Source organism: Leuresthes tenuis, unplaced genomic scaffold (genome assembly GCF_036924035.1).
Source record: "Leuresthes tenuis unplaced genomic scaffold, fLeuTen1.0.hap1 SCAF_21, whole genome shotgun sequence".
NCBI lineage: Eukaryota > Metazoa > Chordata > Actinopteri > Atheriniformes > Atherinopsidae > Leuresthes > Leuresthes tenuis.
The window spans coordinates 20,210,291-20,230,518 of NW_027325375.1; the positions used below are offsets into that span (position 1 = coordinate 20,210,291).

The 20,228-nt window shown below is 43.4% G+C and overlaps 1 protein-coding gene across 1 annotated transcript; it reads left to right on the top strand.

The window, feature by feature from the left end:
- Window positions 1–8,428: 8,428 nt before the first annotated feature.
- On the top strand, window positions 8,429–19,993 carry vps11 (VPS11 core subunit of CORVET and HOPS complexes). Its single transcript, XM_072374554.1, has 16 exons — window positions 8,429–8,609; window positions 9,725–9,873; window positions 11,933–12,068; window positions 12,167–12,330; window positions 12,412–12,659; window positions 14,047–14,248; window positions 14,340–14,491; window positions 14,614–14,800; window positions 14,903–15,046; window positions 15,690–15,887; window positions 15,980–16,141; window positions 16,273–16,406; window positions 17,109–17,311; window positions 18,897–19,068; window positions 19,153–19,375; window positions 19,520–19,993. The coding sequence occupies exons 1-16, from the start codon at window positions 8,468–8,470 to the stop codon at window positions 19,682–19,684; spliced, it is 2,781 nt and encodes a 926-aa protein (XP_072230655.1). The 5' UTR covers window positions 8,429–8,467; the 3' UTR covers window positions 19,685–19,993.
- Window positions 19,994–20,228: the final 235 nt, after the last annotated feature.

Here is a 20,228-nt window from a genome sequence, read left to right on the forward strand (position 1 = left end):
GTATTTGAACAGCTCCCATCCCTTCCATTCCCTCCAGCTTCAGCCCAAAATGACTTTAACTTTAACCAGGGTAAATTATGATGGATAGGCTTCCATTACCAACTACTTGTTTAGTTTTTTTTGTTCCCTGTGGTACACCAACGTGTGCTCAAAACATATATACATATATATATATATATAAATATATATATATATATAAAAATGAAATCATGGATGCGCTTTTTATATGTATTTTATGATGATGCTACTTTAACACGGTATGTGGTGGCAACAAATAATGTTAGACTGAATGTGAAGAGTAGACGTGTGCATTCCCTTGCATCTGAACTAGGACTGATCATAGCAGAGGGTGTTCGTCCCGTTTATCTTTCAGTGCGATGTTCACGGTGTCCCTCACAGGCTTATGTGACAAGTGCGTCTGCTTAAAAAAAGAAAAGAAAAAAAAAAACTGCTTCTCGTAGTGGCGAAGTTGACTGAAAGCGATTCAGATACAGCCTTAACCTTCCCGCCGACACCCCGTTTGCCTCAGCCTCAGTCAGTGTGAACACTTTTTCAATAGTGGAATGCAGTTTTTTCGTCAGTACTTGATCCCTATTGCAGTTTGCGTAGCAGTTGGAAAAAGGTTAATTTCTTGTGGATCTTTTTTTTTTCAGCCGTTTTCTTTGTTTATTCCATATGAACTGCACTAATTCGTAGCAGGCGTTCGAGTTGCTCATGGAAGGGTGTAGTAAAATGCCTTGTCTCTGCCGGTCGCAGTGTTCTCGTCTCAGGTTTGTCTTCATTGACCTCTGGGCCTGACACGAGCCCGCCACAGGCTTCGTCATCGATGTTCGAAGGTTTGACGGCCTCAAAACGGTTTTTACGATACGCGTCTCATAAAATGAGTGAAAAAAAAAATTGTTGAAAAACAAAAAAAAACGAAGTTTCGAAGAAGTTCGAAGAAGTGATATCCAATCCAGGCCTCGTTTCTTTATATTTTTGCTTCCAAGCAGCCAGACTTTGGGGTAGTCTTTTAAAGTGCTCTTGAGCAACAGTTGTCCAGGCTTTCTGGAGGTCTTTAAAAGTTTTTCTGTGGACATCCATGGCAACACATGGAAATATGAGGGGTGCACTCTGCTGGGGATGATTACGCCGAGATAAAGCATCGGTTGGCAGTGCTGTGCTCTGGTTCCTCTTCGAGTTCGTGGAGGCAAGGCATTTCTTAATTCCCTACTTGATTCCTGTTGGCCTTCTGAGATTGTATTTCCCTCAGTCCGAGTCTACCCAGAGGTCACACAGAAGCTATTTTTTTTTCCAAGTATTTATATATACATAAAACTTGGCGTTCTTTTAATTTTTTTCCTTGTGACTCTTCAGTTGGAATCATTCCATTTCACTCCTCTGTCTCGGCCATAGTTGCGACTGTAAAAGCAGAGGGATGTTTGTCCTCTTCCCCGGAGCTGCTGCACCGACTCCCCCAGCATTACCCCCCCCTTTGCCTCCTTACCCAGCCGCCTCGTGTTCCTCTGTGTCGATCAGTACGTGGGAAGAAAAAAAAATCACCACATTTTAGACTCAGTCACACTTATAACTTAAGTGGCTTCTTTTTTGTTGATGTTGTTGTTTTTCCTCTTTGATCATTTCGCTTTTCAAGTGTTTTTTTTTTATGCTGTTCCTTCATCGAAGTCCTGTATGAAAGTGTTTTGTGTTGTTTTTGTTTTCCCTCGAGGTCAAGTATACTGGATTATGACTGTTGTTCGAAAGCGTGAGCTCATAGACCTTGAATGCGCCTGCGATTACCCGGTAAGCTAAATTGCACCGTCTCGAGACAACGAGCTGGTCTTTTTCGGCCGTGGACGTTTGTGTTTGACTCTATCTCTTGGATATACATTAAGAGTGCTTTCTGATACGTTACAAAACGAAACAAATGGGTCTAAGAAAGCCGATTATTCTTGAAATAAAGAGTATTTTCCTTTCCCTAAACCAAGGCATCGATAGATGATATCGCTTTGCTCGATAAATTTGTGCTCAAAGTCGAGCAAACGGGACGTTCCCCAGTTAAACCGAAGGGAACCGCGGTGTGGTTTGTAATGTCACATATATTTTCAGATACGAGAGAAAGTCCGCGTGACGGATGCACGCATCCACAGTACAATTCTTCTAACACCGATAAGACGTTAAGCGGACCGTCTTCCCCTCCCAAAATGGATATATTTGCTTATTGCAAGTGAGTTTATTGACCTTTGCCAAAGAAGTGGAAATATACATTCAAATGGAAATCCTGCAGGGGACAATACGAGAAAAAAAAAAAAAGAAAGCTAGCATAACGGTTGCACTGGATTTTCTAAGTGTTTGAATCTTCAGGTAACAATATCAGCACAATTCATCCTGCGTATCGAATGGGAGAACCTTTGCGTTCGAACCCAGAGGGCGACAAAAAAAAAAAAAACTAAAAAAAAAAAAAACAACTAAAAAAAAAATAATGGCACCACCCAATGCCTCTCTTTTAATAGAAAGTATTTGCACCTTATGACCCAAACCAAAATGATCATGGTCTTTGAGAGAAAATATATCATTTTTACCCACTCTATGTAAATGATGCATTTTAATGACTATATATGTACCCAAGAATCCAGTCAACGACAAAACCACACATCTATAGAGCAGCCATATTTCTGTCATTAAACACCCCCTCCCATCCCTTCACTTTTTCTATCTAGAAAATGCTTATATAATGTTTAGATTCCTATATTAGTTACCAAAATGACGATTATACCCTTTTGTGCTAGTACTGTCTTCTTGAATGTAATCATTTTGTACCTGTATTTTTCTAATTCAGTCTTGATTGTACTGTAGGTATGCTGTGATGGTATACTGCTCCTTAGGTGCATCGTTTGTTACAACAGTTTTCATGACGGGATAAAGCTGCTGCGCTGTGATCTCAGTGGAAAATGAGTCCAAAGGACTAAACCGCACCACGTGAGCATCCATGAGACTGATAAATGAGAGATTGTTGCATTTTTTTTTTTCTTTTTTCTTTTAAAACGAGCGGTGGGGCAATATCATTCCCTGGTTTGCTTCTTCTTCCTTTTTCTTTCTTTTTTTTTTTTTTTTTTCCTTCCCCCTTTTTTGCAGTAGAGGTGAAAGTCTGTTCAGGAGAGCTTATAAAACAGGGACACTCCTGCAGTCAGAGCGACCGGATGCTTGAGTTGCGACTTATTTATTACTGTTCCTTTTTAAAAGTTTAGTCAAATAAATAAATAAAATTTTAAAAAAAACACAAAAAAAAACCAACGATGGAAAACTCGATATGCATCTGTTTATACATGAACTTGTATGAGATTACCTGCCCTTTACTGGAATGTAGATTGCTTCCTTTTTTGTTTTTTTTTTGTTTTTTGTTTGTGATGAAGAAGTTAAGCCACATCTTAGAAGTCTCCTTCCTCCGATAGGTTGTACATCATGTGACGTTGTTCATCATGTGCTTTCTATAATTTATGTAATCGGTGTTCTTCATGACATATGCATTTTTGATTGTTAAAGCCCACTCGTTTGATGCAGCCTTGCCTTACTGGAGTCCCTGCATAGTGTGGGATCCCCTCAGCCACCTCCCACCCTCCCGAACCTGACCCACGTCTCTGTCATAACACTGTTTGCTGATGCAACTATTACTTCTTCAACACCTATTAAATAACATCTATTACATCTGGGAGTCCGTGTGAACAGATTCTGTTGTGCGTTAGTGAGCCGTCTTATTCGTGGACGTCCCGTCTAAGTATCACTGGCTTGTACAAGTTGCCTTTGTTGGACGGGCTGGTTACATTGAGGCGGAAAACATTAAGGCAACGATTTCAGACTGAGGCTCATGCCCTGGTGTCAGTGTGCAGACAGTACTGAACTATTTGAGAGAGAAATAAATATTACAAACTACTCTTGACATGAGCATGGACTAGTGTGTTTATACTTTGCTGGACAGCCCACAAGCATAAAATGTATGCGGATATGTATTCATGTACAGAACTATTCTTGATATTTTGCTTCTAAGCAGCCAGACTTTCTTGGAATCTTTTAGCAATAGTTCTCCAGGCTTTCTGAAGGTCTTTCACAGTATTTCTTTGGACATTGGCTGCTTTTTTACTTAATTTCAGTTCAGTTCTTGTACCTGAACCTTTTTCAGAGGAATTTGGTTTTTGTTTGTTAAGCTTCCAAACGCTGACCTATGAATCATTCAAGCATGAAAAAAGGCTCCAAACTCAAGGGATGAACCGGTGTTGTGTCTACACATAACAGACAACTTAACAAAGAACCAAATTGTATCTTTAGACACTTCTTTACTAGCAGCCTGTCACAAAGACACATTTGTTCCCATTTCTTTAGTTGCATTTATGAAAAACACCAAAGATAACAGTTTGACAGACAGAAAATAGTATTTTTATAGCAACAAGGTGATTCCCAAAGAGCTCTTAGCTGAAAACTTGTATCTCAGCATGGTGTGCAGCGTGTCCTTAAAACATTTGAGGAAACTGGACAAAAGAAGTAGAGTCTGGCCTAAAATACTATCTACAGCAAATGAACAGTATCTGAAAGTGATGTCCTTAAGAAAGAGGAGAAACTCCAGCAAAGACCTGACACAGAACCTGAGAGATGCATCTGGACCTTCAGCTGATCCATCTACTGTTGGCCCAAGCCTCATCAGAAATGGTCTCCATGGAAGGGTGGCTGTCAAGAAGCCATTCTTAAAGGGGAACTCCGGTATTTTTAAACCTAGACCTTATTTCTGTCATGAAATACGTTTATCTGCTCACCGAGAACAGTTTGGCGAAAGACGGCGTCCTTCGGAAGCCATTTAGATAACTCTCGATCCATATAACAGAGTGAATGGGGCAAAGACGATGCAGCCACTAAATAAGGCATTATCTGTCTTTATTTCACCAATACTTTAAGACGAATGAATGAACGCATACTATAGCTCTGTTAGCACATAGCTACTGTTATGTAGCTACTTGCAGCTATAGGAGAGCTAACGGAGGGAATTCTACACACACCTCTACTGGGACCACTTCATCCACACGCATGGCTGCAGCACAGCTCATTCACTCCGGTAAGAACGTCCATCTTACTCAAAGTCGTTGTTCACATTGTCAAAATTTGATAAACATCCTGCCATGTTGCACAAAACTAGCAGTACCAAACTATGTGTGAAGCTAGCCAACTGTCACAGAGAAAGGAGTAAATAAACTGTGCTCCAGGGGGGCGTGTGGATGAAGTGGTCCCAGTAGAGTGCCTGTGTAAAAATCCCTCCGTTAGCTTTCTTATAGCCGCAAGTAGCCACATAACAGCACCTATGAGCTAACAGAGGTATAGTACATGTTCGTTCATTCGTCTTAAAATATAGGTGAAATATGCCTTATTTTGAGGCTGCATCGTCTTAGCCCCGTTCACTCCGTTATATGGATCGCGAGTTTTCTAAATAGCGTCCGAAGGACGCCGACTTTCGCCAAACTGTTCTCGGTGAGTAGATAAACGTATTTCATACCAGAAATAAGGTCTAGGTTTAAAAATACCGGAGTTCCCCTTTAAGGAAGGGAAACAGGGAGAAAAGGCTGAGCTATGCCAAATGACACAAGAAGTGGACTGGAAATCAGTGGCAACAGGTCTTATGGAGGGATGAATCCTCCCCAGAGCCCGGACCTCAACATCATTGAAGCAGTGTGGGATCATCTTGACGGAGAACGGAACAAAAGGCAGCCGACATCCAAAGAAGAGCTTTGGGATGTCCTTGAAGAAGCCTGGAGAACAATTCGTGAAGACTACTTGAAGAAATGACAAGAAGCTTTGTGTTTAACTGACAGCATATTAAGAAACGAGGGGTGGCTCAAGAGTTTTGCACACATACAGAAATGGAAAATTACCCCACACTAAGTCCACTTGTCGTATCTCAAACTGTGTCCACCCTCTCCTGTTCAGCCAACACAGCTTTGATCCTTAAAGGCATGGACTCCACCAAACCTCTGAAGGTGTCTTGAGGAATCAGACACCAAGATGTTAAGAGCAAATCCTTCAAGTCCTCTAAGTTTCGAGGTGGGGTCTCTACGGATCCCACTTGTTTCTCCAGGACACCCCATAGATGATGAACCGGATTGAGATCTGCAGAGTTGGGAGGGCAAGGCAGGACCTTGAACTCATCATCATGTTCCTCAAACCATTCCTGAAGTAATTTTGAAGTGTGACAGGGCACATTGTCCTGCTGAAAGAGGCCACTACGATCAGGGAAAAGAGTTGCCATAAAGGGGTGCACGTGGTCTGCAACAACGTTTAGGTAGGATGCACGTGTCAGGGTCCCATCCACATGAACGCCAGGACCCAAAGTCTCCCAGCAGAACATCGCCCAGAGTGTCACACTGTCCCCACCGTCCTGCCTTCTTTCCGCAGCGCATCCTGACGACACGTCTTCCACCGGGAAACGGCGCACACACACCCGACCGTCCACGTTAAGTAAACAAAACCGTGACTGGCCGGACCAGGCCACCTTCTTCCACTGCTCCACGGTCCAGTTCTGACGCTCCCGCGCCCACTGCAGGCGCTGGCGGCGGAGGACGGGGGTCAGCGGGGGCTCTTTAACAGGTCTGTGACTGCGCAGCCCCATTCTCAGCAGGCTGCGGTGCACCGTGTGCTCCGACACCTTCCTGTCACAGCCAGCGTTCAGCTTCTCAGCTATCTGAGCCACGGTTGCTTTCCTGTGCAACTGGACCACGCGGGCCAGCCTCCGCTCCCCTCGGGTATCAATGAGCCGCGGCCGCCCGTGACCCTGCCGCCGGTTCACCGGTTGTCCCTCCTTGGACCACTTTTGGTACGTACTCACCACCGCAAACCGCGAACATCCCACCAGGCCTGCCGTCCTGGAGATGCTGTGACCGAGTCGTCTGGCCATCACTATTTGTCCCTTTTCAAAGTCACTTAAATCCTTGTTTTTCCCCATTTTTTCCCCCCAGCCTGCCGGACAACTGGACGCCAAAGATGGCGCATCTGATCCCACCTTCTGACGTTCTCGAACCCTGAACACCAATCACAGCGAAGTGCCTCTCCGGCTGATCCAATCAGAACCGCTCAAATGATTCTTAATAGGACCGGTGCTCTGTTTGGATTGTTATTAAAGTTCGGGCAGTTTGGGTCAGACAGCAGAGTTTGTGTGTATGGAAAGCCAAAGGGGTCCTAATTTCACTACTCCACCCGCAATCCAAAAGCACCCATTGGTGTAATTTCCAGTTATTTCATTCTTAATTGTTGATATCTCCAGATGAGCCTTGCACATAACTCAAAATAGGTTGTGATTCAATTCAGAACAAGCAGAACGTTCTCTGGAGGGAAGTCTCCTCCTCTGCAATGGACAGGTGACCAAGATGTACCCCACATTTCACCCAATGGTCGCTGGGATATGGGGCCTGGAAACCTCCTGAGAATCTGGCTGCAAGTGTCTGATTGATGAATTCCTGGAGGTTCATGAGGGAGCATGGAAGGGGATGATGGTGATTGGTGAGCGCTCATTAGCTCAGTTGCAAGAAAACACTTTAAGAACAAGAAAAAAAACAAGCTATGTTTTTAAGCATGACCACACGTGAGATCCAGCTATGTGTGTTTGAGCCAGAACTGGATCCCGAAAATCAAAGTGAGCGCCACAATGAAGATTACAACAGGACATCTCTGTTTGGCTCATCACCTGCTTGTGCAAGTGACTTTGTGAAACAACTGCAACCATGTTGAGATATGCCAAGTTTTCAGTTAGTGGCTTTTTGGGGATCATTTGTTGGTAGAAAAAAAAATATTGTATGTCAATCCAGCTACCTTGATATTTTTCATAGATGCAACTAAAGAAAAGTGGTGTCTTTTTGACAGGCTGCTGGTGACAAAGTGCCTCAAGATACCATTTAAAATGAATTCTTTGCTGAGTTGCCTGTTGTGTGTAGACATAACACTGTCTCATCCCTTGGGTTATGAGTCTTTTTCATGCTTGAGTGATTTATAAACTTTATGGAAGTGTTTAAGTGGCTTAACAAACAAAACACAATCCAATGAAAATGTTCAGGTACAAAAACTGGACTGAAAATGAGTGGAAAAGCAGCCAATGTCCAAAGAAGAACTTTGAAATAAACTTTGCCCAAGATCGCTTTAAAAGATTGCAAGAAAGTCTGACTGTTTGGAAGAAAAATATGATATATAATTTTTTCCCAATTCTTTCCTCCATTGTATACTTTATATTGTTGTAAATGTTTCTGGTACTTTGAGCGTTCGTAATAAACACACATCAATTATTTTTCATTCAACCACAGCAGTCTTTTGCAATCTCCACGAAATCACCCGAAGCTGCACTCAAACCTCCTGTTTCAGCCGCTTTGTGCGCTTGTGTAAAAATGAAAACGTCCTTTTGAGTCACGTGACAATGTATCACATGACAACGCCCTTCGGACGCTAGGCTGCTAACGCTGACAAGATGGCAGCGTTCTTACAGTGGAGAAAATTTGTCTTCTTCGACAAAGACACGGTGAAGGATCCCGCGGATAATGGGAAAAACTTTGTCCTTCCCAAAGGAATAACGACAAGTGACTCTGGCCGGGGACACATCGTTCTTGGAGATATCCTTTACCGGCAACAGTTAGCATTTTCGGCTAATGTTATGCTAAGTTGCTGACAGCTGATGCTAACCAAGACTAAGCAAACGTGACAACAAAACATCAAACCGAGCAAATTTAGCATCTGTCATAGTGTTATTTTATTAGCCAGTTAGCTGATAACATTTTATCAAATCTTTGAATCAAAGACTGACTTTGTGTTTTGGAAATAATTGAGAGCTACTTCCTCACCACAGCAGTAACCTAAATTCCAACTAAAGGCAACACTGCATACTTCCTCCTTCTAATTCTAACTTCAAACTTACATGAAGGCGAAGATATACTTTAATGGGGTGCATTTATTGAATTAAGTAATACAAAGTGTTGTGCATCCACATCCAACAATGCACGTGTAAAAAGGGAGAAATCTTAACCTTAAATCAATTAATTTATTTGGGGAAGCTGTCTTTGGAAGAATAGTGGGATTTTTGCACGTGATTCCGAGCAGGTGGAGCATCATATTTAAAAGTATATTGTCCCTAATTCAGTGACAGTTTAGGGACAAATCTGAAGCCAGTTGAAATTTTTTAAATGATAAAATCAGGATTTTTATTAGAGCAAAGCGACAGTCTGGAAATGCTCTCTGTGGCTGCGAGTTGACAGGTAGGGTCTGATCGAAAAGGAAAGAAAAATGACCTTGCGTCTTTTATTTGGCTCTTTTTTTTCCCTTGACGTGTGTATTGAATACATCAGGGTTTAAGGAAAGATTGTAGGAAAAATTCTTAAAGATGTGAAGCATTTTTTTTTAATGTGGAGTTCTCCTGGGTCTTGTTCTGTGGCGCTTGTGGTTGTTTAAAGGCGGTGGATGGAGCGTTCATATGCCCTTCGAGTTCAGCTGAGTGTCTTCAGATGTTTTCCTTGGCTTGTTTTCTACCACCTGCACTGTCCCACCTAATCAACCTGCCTCTGCTTCTTTTCATAACTGACTTGGTTTGCTGTATCACATACTTGTGACATGCAAGCACATGTGAGGAAGTTGCTTTTATTTGAATTTAAAACCGCAATAACTGTGTCTTTTCTGTGTTTTGAGGTGCCATACATGTCTTCCTGTAATTTTATCTTAACCTCTGTCATATTACATATGGATGGCAAAATCTGGCTCTTGACGCGCTCCCTGCAGCTGATGTCCTTTCAGGCCTACAAGCTGCGGGTAACACACCTTTACCAGCTGAAACAGCACAGTATCCTTGTGTCGGTGGGGCAGGATGAGCACGGAATAAACCCCCTAGTAAGTGTGGCCCTTTTTGGCCCCAAACACACGGCAGTAGGTGATTTTGACACATTCACATCTAACATTTAAGTGTTTAAAAAAAAAAAGCATTCCAGAACTAGATCAGTGTTTAAGGAGTCTTCTGAAACCAGGTTTTATCTGGAAAACTTGTAACTGTCATTTCTCAGCCTCCGGTGAAACTAAACTGAACCGGGAAAACCATTTCAGAGGTTGAGTTTTCCGACTTTTGTTGAAAAATCGGGCTCAGTAGTGTTCACACTTCTGCACTTTTGACAAACTCCGAGTTATTTTGCCGATCGTCCAAATGGAGACACGTGTTTTTGGCCTCTAAAACACAAATATTCTGAAAGATGCTGGTCAGGATGAAGATGCTGACAAACTGTGTTGTTATATGAACTGAGCATCTGGGTTTTTTTTTACTTGCCACGTCAGATTGTGCTTAGCTGTCACCTTGATTTGTCGTCAGCATATCTCTCTCTTGTTTCTTTAGTGAGGCTTTAAATGGCTTTGTATAAATTGGACTAATTTGGAATTAGACAATTAGTCTCAGTCTATGAAAGTCTGAGCAACATAATTCAACTGAGACCCAGTCGTCAATATCACCGGTTTTGGGTGAGACCCGATCAGATCTTTAGTTGTGATTTATGGGACAACCTTCAGAATGAGGTGGTTGTTTCTGTGGATTACCGACAGTTTTTGCTGATGTCACATTTGATGGTCGTCAATACAAGTGTTTTGGACATTGATGAGCCTATGTATGTATGTATCCTGTCAGTGTGGAACTGACATTGATAAAAGGCATTGATTACGTGACGCCTTATTCCTGAAAACTGTAAAAGTCACGACCGCAAAGAGCAGCGACGCTGCTGCGTTCAGGCGAGAGCTCTGCAGTCAGAAAACTGCCGCGTGTACAAAGTCAATAATCCGCCTGCTGTTGCTGTTTAGCTGCACAAAGCTCTGAAACCTTTAACTTTATACCCAAGAAATGACCAGTGATGAAGTCGAAATCATCTTTATTTCAAACCCAATCAAAGAGATGTGGGTATTATTGATTGAATATGCTCAGAATATGGACATGTTTTCCAATCTGTGTTTGATTTAACATCAGAAGACACAGAAAGAAACACACTGTGTGTAAACACATGGTCACTGAGTCTCTCCCTGTGGCGTAACTTACAGCTCAACAGCTTTTATGTATCATATGTTCCCCCAACTGACAAAACCCAGACAAAAGGGTTCACGTTTAGTTCAGATTTCAAACTGTTTAATAGATCAAATACTGAAAAGATGATGGTGATTAAAACGCCGGCACTTCATCAGCGTCTGTGCCGACCGGCTTTTAGGCCGACGGTTGGATTATGGATTATGGATTATTTGACAGCAAACCTCAATCAGATGCTTTCAGTCAGGTTCCAGCGTGAGGCATCAACGTAGAGTTTATACTTAAAGAAAAGAGATAATCGGGAAACATAACGTGACACTGAAAACGGGAATTAAATGAGGAAATGGATCAGAAGAGTAGCTGTAAAGTACGAAGTTAGAATGGACAGAGGTTGGATAAAAGGGAGTGTGATAAACCTTTTCTCCACCTCACCCATCCTCCTCCCCCTGGACCGTGCAGTCTGATTTTGCCGTCTGAGAAATCGTTCCGAATAAATGGATTGAAAGGATGGAGCACTGAAATCCTATAGCCGTTTGTGTCAAAACAGCTGGCTGTTAGTGTCATCTGCTGATTCGCTTTGAGAAGTGGAACGATGTGTGCATATAAGATTAAGTTTAACATTTTAATTCCATGTCTTTGTTGCGTTCTAGTGTTTAAACCTCGTTTTTTTTTTTTTTTAAGAGGCCAGATATCTGAGATACCGTATTGATGTAACGAGGCCAGAAGAGACTCCTCTGTGACACTGAAAACTCTCTCACTTTAAGCTCAACATACCGAACAAAGCTGTTACTCTTGCTCTGAAGCACACCCCTCTGGTCTGAGAGAGATACACATGTTTTATCAGGTCTAACCGGGTGACCTCACCACCAAGCTGAACCTGCGATTACTTCACAGGTGAAGGTCTGGAACCTGGACAAGAGAGACAGTGGGAACCCGCTCTGCACCCGGATTTTTCCCGCAATTCCTGGCAACAAACCGACCGAAGTGTCTTGCCTGAGCGTGCACGAGAACCTCAACTTCATGGCTATCGGTAAGACGCAAAGAAGCAACCCGGTTCCCGCCCACTGACCGCAGCTGGACTAAACGCTTCTCTGTCATTGCTCGTAACTGCGGCGCCTTTCTTCACAGCTTTCACAGATGGCAGTGTGGTTCTGACCAAAGGCGACATCACCAGAGATCGTCACAGTAAAACTCTAACTCTGCACGAGGGAAGCAGCCCAGTCACAGGCCTCGCCTTCCGCCAAATGGCAAAAGTTACACATTTGTTTGTCGCCACTTTGGAGAAAGTCTTTGTAAGTCCGGTTGCATCATCAGCCATTAAGTATTCGTCAATTTAAGTTTGCTCTGACTCCTGCTTGTCTTCCCTTGCTCAGTGCTACACCCTGTCCATCAAGGAGTATCCTAAAGTGGAGCTGGATTCTCATGGCTGCGCGCTGTACTGCTCATCTCTGGCAGATCCGTCCCAGGATTCCCAGTTCATTGTGGCTGGTGATGAGTGCGTGTTCCTGTACCAGCCTGATGAACGAGGACCCTGTTTTGCTTTTGATGGGCAGAAGCTGTTGGCCCACTGGCACCGTGGGTATTTGTTCTTACTCATCAGAGACGCCAAGTCGCCCAACAAGTAAGGACAAGACTGAACGAATGGGTTTAGTGTGATAACGTAGATATTCACATGATAGAATATGCATGTGTGATCGCAGGAATATGACATTTGAAATGACTGCAATTAGACATTATGATTGTTTTGTTTGTTAAGGCAGAATAATTTAAACAATACTATTTAGCTTGAAAGTGAATATTTAGTATGAGCAGCTTTATTCTCCAACACAGTCTGAACCCTCTTAGACCAGCTTTCTGCCATTTCTTTAAGTAGTCTTCAGGAATAGTTCTCCAGGCTTCTTGAAGGAAATCCCAAAGCTCTTCTTTGGATGTCAGCTGCTTTTTGGTCTGTTTTCTGTCAAGATGATCCCACACTGCTTTAATAATGTTGAGGTCCGGGCTCTGGGGAGGATTCATCCCTCCATAAGACCTGTTGCCACTGATTTTCAGTCCACTTCTTGTGTCATTTGGCACAGCTCAGCCTTTTCTCCCTGTTTCCCTTCCTTAAGAATGGCTTCTTGACAGCCACCCTTCCACGGAGACCATTTATGATGAGGCTTGGGCCAACAGTAGATGGATCAGCTGAAGGTCCAGATGCATCTCTTGGGTTCTGTGTCAGGTCTCAGATAGATTTTTAGGTACAAGAACCTAGCTGAAAATGAGTGAAAAAGCAGCAGACCTTCAGAAAGCCTGGAGAACTATTGCTCAAGACCACTTTAAAAGATTACAAGAAAGTCTGGCTGCTTGGAAGCAAAAATATAAAGAAATAAGAGTTGTCATCAGAGTCCTAATTTAATGTTAATGATATAATTTCAAGATGAATAGTATTACAAATTACACAGCATGTTTTTGCTTCACTGTTTGTGCAGCAAAGCTTATATCAGCGCATTGACATGGCTCTGGTTAGCTTTACCGTGTTAATCCATCTATTGAACTGATAATAAAGCATAAAAGCCATCTGCAAATATTACAGCCAAAGCAGCATCGTGTCATCATGGTGAAGCTTAATGCAAAACAAATGAACTCTGACTGGGCTCATTCGTGTCTGTAGTATCAGTAAAGACCTGAAAAAGAACTGAAAAACAGCCCTAATTTGATCAGAAAGCTCAATAAAAAGCATGCCGCACTCTACTTAATGGAATAAAGAAAAGAACATCAATAAGGGTAGTCGGCTCGATGTGGGATCAGCTGAAATCCATTCGTCTTCCACATTACTTAAATGTAGATATTCCAGATGAAACCCCTCAGCTGTTCCGTGAGAAAATACACCAGAGCGTTTCATTTCCACCAGTTTTAGTCCCACAATCGGGTCGGATGATCATTCAGGAGCTCGCAACAGTCCTCCAGAACGACTGAAAGTCTCCTGAGTTTCCTTCCAGAGTGCTGACGGCGTTTTGTTTTGAACCCAGATCAGGGTTCGGCAGCGGTGAGAGCTCGCCGTCAGAGAAGCAGATTTTAACCATCTACGACCTGGACAACAAGTTCATCGCCTACAGCGCTTGCTTTGATGACGTCGTTGACGTGGTGGCAGAGTGGGGCTCGTTCTACATCCTGACCAGAGATGGGAAAATGTTCGTTCTCCAGGAGAAAGACACACAGACCAAACTAGAGGTGAGTCCAGTCTATGGTTGTTGACTCACAGCTGTTTTTCTTTCTTTCAAGAGCATCAATTATAAAGAAAGTGGCCTGTTTGTCTTTTAAGATGCTATTTAAGAAGAACCTGTTTGTGATGGCCATAAACCTGGCTAAGAGCCAGCACCTGGACAGCGACGGACTATCGGAGATCTTCCGACAGTATGGAGATCACCTGTACTTGAAGGGAGATCACGATGGCGCCATCCAGCAGTACATTCGGTAATTGGCTCGCTCCACATTTCTGTTTCATTTAGTTTTGATCACATCTGCGGTTTGATTACCAAGTTTGCCCCATCAACCAAACCGCTCACCGACCATCTCTCGTTGCGTTTCTCCCTCAGCACCATTGGGAAGCTGGAGCCTTCGTACGTTATCAGGAAGTTCCTGGATGCACAGAGGATCCACAACCTCACCGCTTACCTGCAAGCCCTTCACAGGCAGTCGCTGGCTAACGCCGACCACACCACGCTGCTGCTGAACTGCTACACCAAGCTGAAGGACAGCTCCAAGCTGGAGGAGTTCATCAAGGTGATGATCATTAGCAGTCTGTCACACTTGTATTGTTTTGTGGTTTCCATGACAAACGGATCGGAACGGATAAGTGACTGAAAGATGGCTGTATTTCAACAGAGCAGTGAAACCGAGGTCCATTTTGACGTCGAGATCGCCATCAAGGTTCTTCGTCAGGCCGGCTACCACAGCCACGCTGTGTTTTTGGCTGAAAGGCACAAACACCACGAATGGTACCTGAAAATCCAGCTGGAGGACCTCAAGGTAAAACTGTCAACTGGATTTCTAGATATGTTGAATTGGTTGTGACCTGACAGGACAAACTGCAGGTGACTGAAGATGAAATGTGGATTAAACGTATAAGACGGAGTCTTAAAGTGGGGTGTAAAGATGAACCAATACGAATCAGAACATGTTTTTTCTCATATTCTCACATTTCCCTCGTCTTCAATTGGCCCAGAGATAAATACCAGGATGTAAAAGCTCAATTGGAGACCTGTTCGGTCGTTATGATCTACTTTCTTTCTCGAGTTAAGTAGATTAAATATCAAATGATAGGAGCTCAGCAAGAGTAAAGCGATCATACTTCCCGTTTGGAGGCACAGTGACTTCAGCTGGAGTTGGGTGGAGAAAAAGATGAGAAGGCCTGATATCTGTACTCTGAGCTGGGAGTGTGACGTAGCCACTCACTGAATGAATGAATGAACAGTTGTTACTTCAGACAATCAAATACTGTATTTGCTCTGAAGCACAGAAAATAATTTTTGAGAAAATGTCCCCTTTTAAAACATCAATTTGTAATACCTCCAGGGTGGTTTCAGACCCACCCCAATGAGCTACATCTCAAGTCAACCTCAGCAACATGTGGCCCGTACAGTAGCTCACGTATCCTGTTTCCCTCCTAAAGAACTATCAGGAGGGGCTGCGCTACATCGGCCGTCTGCCTTTTGAACAAGCCGAAAGCAACATGAAGCGCTACGGCAAGACACTGATGCACCATGTTCCTGAAGGCACCACGTTGCTCCTAAAGGGCTTGTGCACCAACTACCAACCCAGTGGAGATATTCTGGAAAAAGACAGCGTGGACAGGAGTCGGGTCAACAAGGTAAGCCAGCAGTGCCGTCATTCTCCTTTGCCCACAGGATTGATTCATGTATTTGTCAGAAATATGACTAATCGAATTTGTTGTGGTTTAAGGCGAACTCGGAGGAATTCATCCCAATTTTTGCCAATAACCCTCGAGAGCTGAAAGCCTTCCTGGAGCACATGATCGAGGTCGACCCCCGTTCTCCCCAGGGTGTGTATGACACACTGCTGGAGCTCCGACTGCAAGACTGGGCACACGAACAAGTCCTCGAGGTCAGTGTGAAACGCACAAAACGGTCGTAAATGCTGTCCCAGTAATTCGATCATGTAATTTGGTTATGCCATTCAAGATGATCAAAAATTCTGTCTTTTTCATGATGGTTTCTGATGCATATGTTTGGCAGAGAAAAAAGGTGCTGCAGGGGGAAGCTTTGTCATTGTTGAGGAGTGACAACACGCTATTTGATAAGGCCCTGGTACTCTGCCAGATGCACAACTTCAAAGAAGGTGTCCTCTACCTTTATGAGAAGGGCAAACTGTAAGTAGAACAGATCCAAGAGACCTATTGTGACGTAAAAACACGCTCAACATTATCTGCTGCGGTTGTAATTGAGACTAAATGACGTGCGATTAGGTTAAACATGTCTTCTTCTTATCAGACTTCACAACCCTAACAGTCGGCATAGCACTGAGCGGGACTACAGCGCTGGTTATTAGCTGTTATTAACAAACGGGCAGGATTGACCAATCACAGTGATGGATCTGGAGCTCTGTATGTGTATCTGGAGCTCTGTATGTGTAGAAAAACGTACAAACTCTCACCCTAAGTTGAAATATGTCCCGATATGTAGAGGAGGGGACCCAAATCCCGACAACGGAGAGAAGAACGGGGCTTAGCCGGCAGATGACTTCTTTTAGAGATTGTTTAAAGTAACAGGGAAGACGAAAGGATACCTCATGAGCATTAAACAGGATATAAACGAGTCACTAAGAACCAGGAGTATGTAGACACACAGAAAATGGAAAAACAGATGAGGCAATCCTCTCTGACCTCATCAACAAGGGGATCAGAGTGGGGTTTTGTTTTTTTTTACCACCATTCTGAGTCAGTTTTTGGTGAAAGCACCAAATCACTGAATTCCGACTTGTTTTTCTTCTTCGTTGATGTTGTAATAAAACAAAGCTCCCGATCTGTGTCCAGATAAAATAATTCTCTGACATTATTTCCATTTTTGTGCAGGTACCAGCAAATCATGCACTACCACATGCAGAATGAGGAGTATGAGAAAGTGGTGGAAGCCTGCAAGCGTTACGGAGACAACGAGGGTTGCCTTTGGGAGCAGGCACTTGGATATTTTGCCAGGAAAGAAGAAGACTGCAAGGCCTACATCAGTGAGGTCCTGCAACACATTGATCAGAAAAACCTGATGCCCCCATTACTCGGTAAGCTGGTCCACATCTTATTTCATACCACATAGAAGATTTTAGCATCTTCAAAACGGTGAGGGTTTACTGCTCTCATGAAGTCAAAATTTGACTTCAAACACTTTCTTGAAAATGTAAAAACAGCAGGATGTTCCCCAATAAATAGCACAAGTCAGCTGGGGAAGGATAAACCTACAAAAAGTCCAAATATCAGTAGGCGTTCAGAAGGTATTTAGTCATCTTTACCTCAGTGGGGCAAACTCTGACCTGTTCCACCATGAGAAGACTTCAGGTTGCAGGTTTGTATGGCTGAAAGAAACCACTATAATATCCCCAAATCAGCATTAACATTATTCCACCTTGCCGTGTCTTGCTGTACCACCGGGAGCATGTTTGATGGGACCCTAAATGTCATGCTGCAGTACCTCAAGCACACCACTAGTCTGTGCTAAAACTACTGGGAGAAGACAGAAGGATTCTGGGCTGTTTGTCATGTCTGGTCAGCTCACTCCCCTGAAATCACCTGCAGAACTTGTTTGTTGAACCGTGAAGCCGACAGACGCATGAACGCATCCAACTAATGGGGAGAGACTGCACAAAGATCTTGAAGGACCATCTCTTTTCTTTCTATTTTGCTTCCAAGCAGCCAGACTTTCTTGGAATCTTTTAAAATGGTCTTGAGCAGGCTTTCCGAAGGTCTTTAAAAGTTTTTCTTTGGACACTGGCTGCTTTTTCACTCATTTTCAGTCCAGTTCTTGTACCTGAACATTTTCAGGAGAATGTGTTTGTTCATTAAGCCACTTAAAAAAAGGCTCCTAACTCAAGGGATGAACCGCTGTTAAGTCCAGACATAACAGACAACTGTATCTTTAGGCACATCATTTGTTCTCATTTCTTTAGTTGAATCTATGAAAAGTACAAAAATTAACAGTTTGACAGACAGAAGATAGTATTTTGCTCTAAGAAGGTGATTCCCAAAGTTCCCAAAGGACTGTTGGCCCAAGCCTCATCAGAAATGGTCTCCATGGAAGGATAGCTGTCAAGAAGCCATTCTTAAGGAAGGGAAACAGGGAGAAAAGGCTGAGCTATGCCAAATGACACAAGAAGTGGACTGAAAATCAGTGGCAACAGGTCTTATGGAGGGATGAATCCTCCCCAGAGCCCGGACCTCAACATTATTAAAGCAGTGTGGGATCATCTGACAGAGAACGGAACAAAAGGCAGCCGACATCCAAAGAAGAGCTTTGGGATGTCCTTCAAGAAGCCTGGAGAACTACTCCTGAAGACCTGCACCTTTTTTTCCTGCTTTCTAGGCAATATGTAAATGAGAGATGGCTCCAGACTTTTTGCACGACTGTACCTTGAGAAACTTAATGCCAGGATGGCATGAGTTTGCAGAGTTTCCTGTGTGCTGTTTTTACTTTTCTCATTATATTCCAGGGAAGTTTAGTTCAACCAAAGCTGTGTTTCAGGGCCTCTTCTTTTGCATGCTTGTGTGGATTATGATAAATTTGTGATAAGCTTGTAGGTACTATGTTGATATTATGACCTTCATAGAAGATGGTTTGGCCAGTACCACATGTGTAAATTCTCTCCTGACCAGTTGTGCAGACCCTGGCCCACAACTCGACAGCCACTCTGTCCGTTATAAAGGACTACCTCATCAACAAGCTGCAGAGAGAAAGCCAACAGATCGAGGACGATGAGCGCAAGATTTGCCAGTACCGCGAGGAAACCGCCCACCTTCGTTCGGAGATCCAGGAACTCAAAACGAGGTGAGTGGCATTAAGACGTCACCGGTGTCATGCAGCTGCCGGCTCCGTGTCATTGTGAAAACTGAACTGAGCATTTCCACGCAGTGCCAAGATATTCCAGAAGACCAAGTGCAACGTGTGCAACAGCCCCTTGGAGCTGCCGTCGGTTCACTTCCTTTGCAGCCACTCCTTTCACCAGCACTGCTTCGAAAGCTACGCGGAGAGCGAGGCCGAGTGTCCAACTTGCACGCCGGAGAACCGCAAAGTGATGGACATGCTGCGCGCTCAGGACCAGAAGCGCGACCTCCATGACCACTTCAACCGACAGGTATGAGGGAAAAGCTACGGCTTCAGGCGTCACAGTCCCTTACATTCTGTTTTAACTTGCTCTGAAAGCCAGCTGCCCACATCTGGAGTTGAGTTTTTCCTTTTGCTGCTGACGATGATGTTTTTCTGTTTGTTTTTTTTTCAGTTGCGCAGCTCCAACGACGGTTTCTCGGTCGTGGCCGATTATTTCGGCCGTGGAGTGTTTAACAAACTGACTCTGGTCACGGACCCCCCTGGCAGCAAAACCGTCGGGAACCTCGAAGTAAACCTGCAGAGGGACCTCCTCATCCACACCAAGAGAAACAGCTAGAAGTCTCAGCCTGTGATCTCAGCCTCAACCACTTTGTCTCCCGCTCCACCACATGCTTCACTGAACTGGATACCGTCTAATTTATCAGCAGATGCAGAAGCATGCTCTCAGTTCCTGTGATGGACCTTTGTGTGTAAAAGTGTCCCACTGGACAAGATGAAAATACTGTCTCTCGTACTAAATGTTGGAGTTGTTGGTGTGTGTGAACCTTTAACACTCAAAAACAGTTCAACCTTCTGTCATTTCTGAAATTACTCCTGACACTCTGAAAGATTAAAATAGTAACAAATTAAAATTGTGAAAACGTTATGGGTGTTTTAAAAAACCTGCTGTATTACATTGCAGAAGTCTACCGCATCTGGAGGAGCATGAGTCGTTTATTTTCATTTTAAAATGACACTTTTTCATGAATTTGAGACTTAAATGAGCGCTGATGGGTTGGACCTCTGGGAAACTTCAACATTGCTTTATCCCTTCATGATGTTCTAATTCCTCCACCCTGTTTTTGGAAAAAATATTTTTCTTTAACACAAAGCCTTTTCTA

What these genes read in the sequence shown, in the direction of transcription:
- vps11 (XM_072374554.1), top strand. Translation starts at nt 8,468, where the DNA reads ATGGCAGCGTTCTTACAGTGGAGAAAATTTGTCTTCTTCGACAAAGAC. An exon ending in CCTCAACTTCATGGCTATCG is followed by an intron (nt 12,069 to 12,166) that starts GTAAGACGCAAA and finishes CTTTCTTCACAG; the next exon opens with CTTTCACAGATGGCAGTGTG. An exon ending in CCACTTTGGAGAAAGTCTTT is followed by an intron (nt 12,331 to 12,411) that starts GTAAGTCCGGTT and finishes TCCCTTGCTCAG; the next exon opens with TGCTACACCCTGTCCATCAA.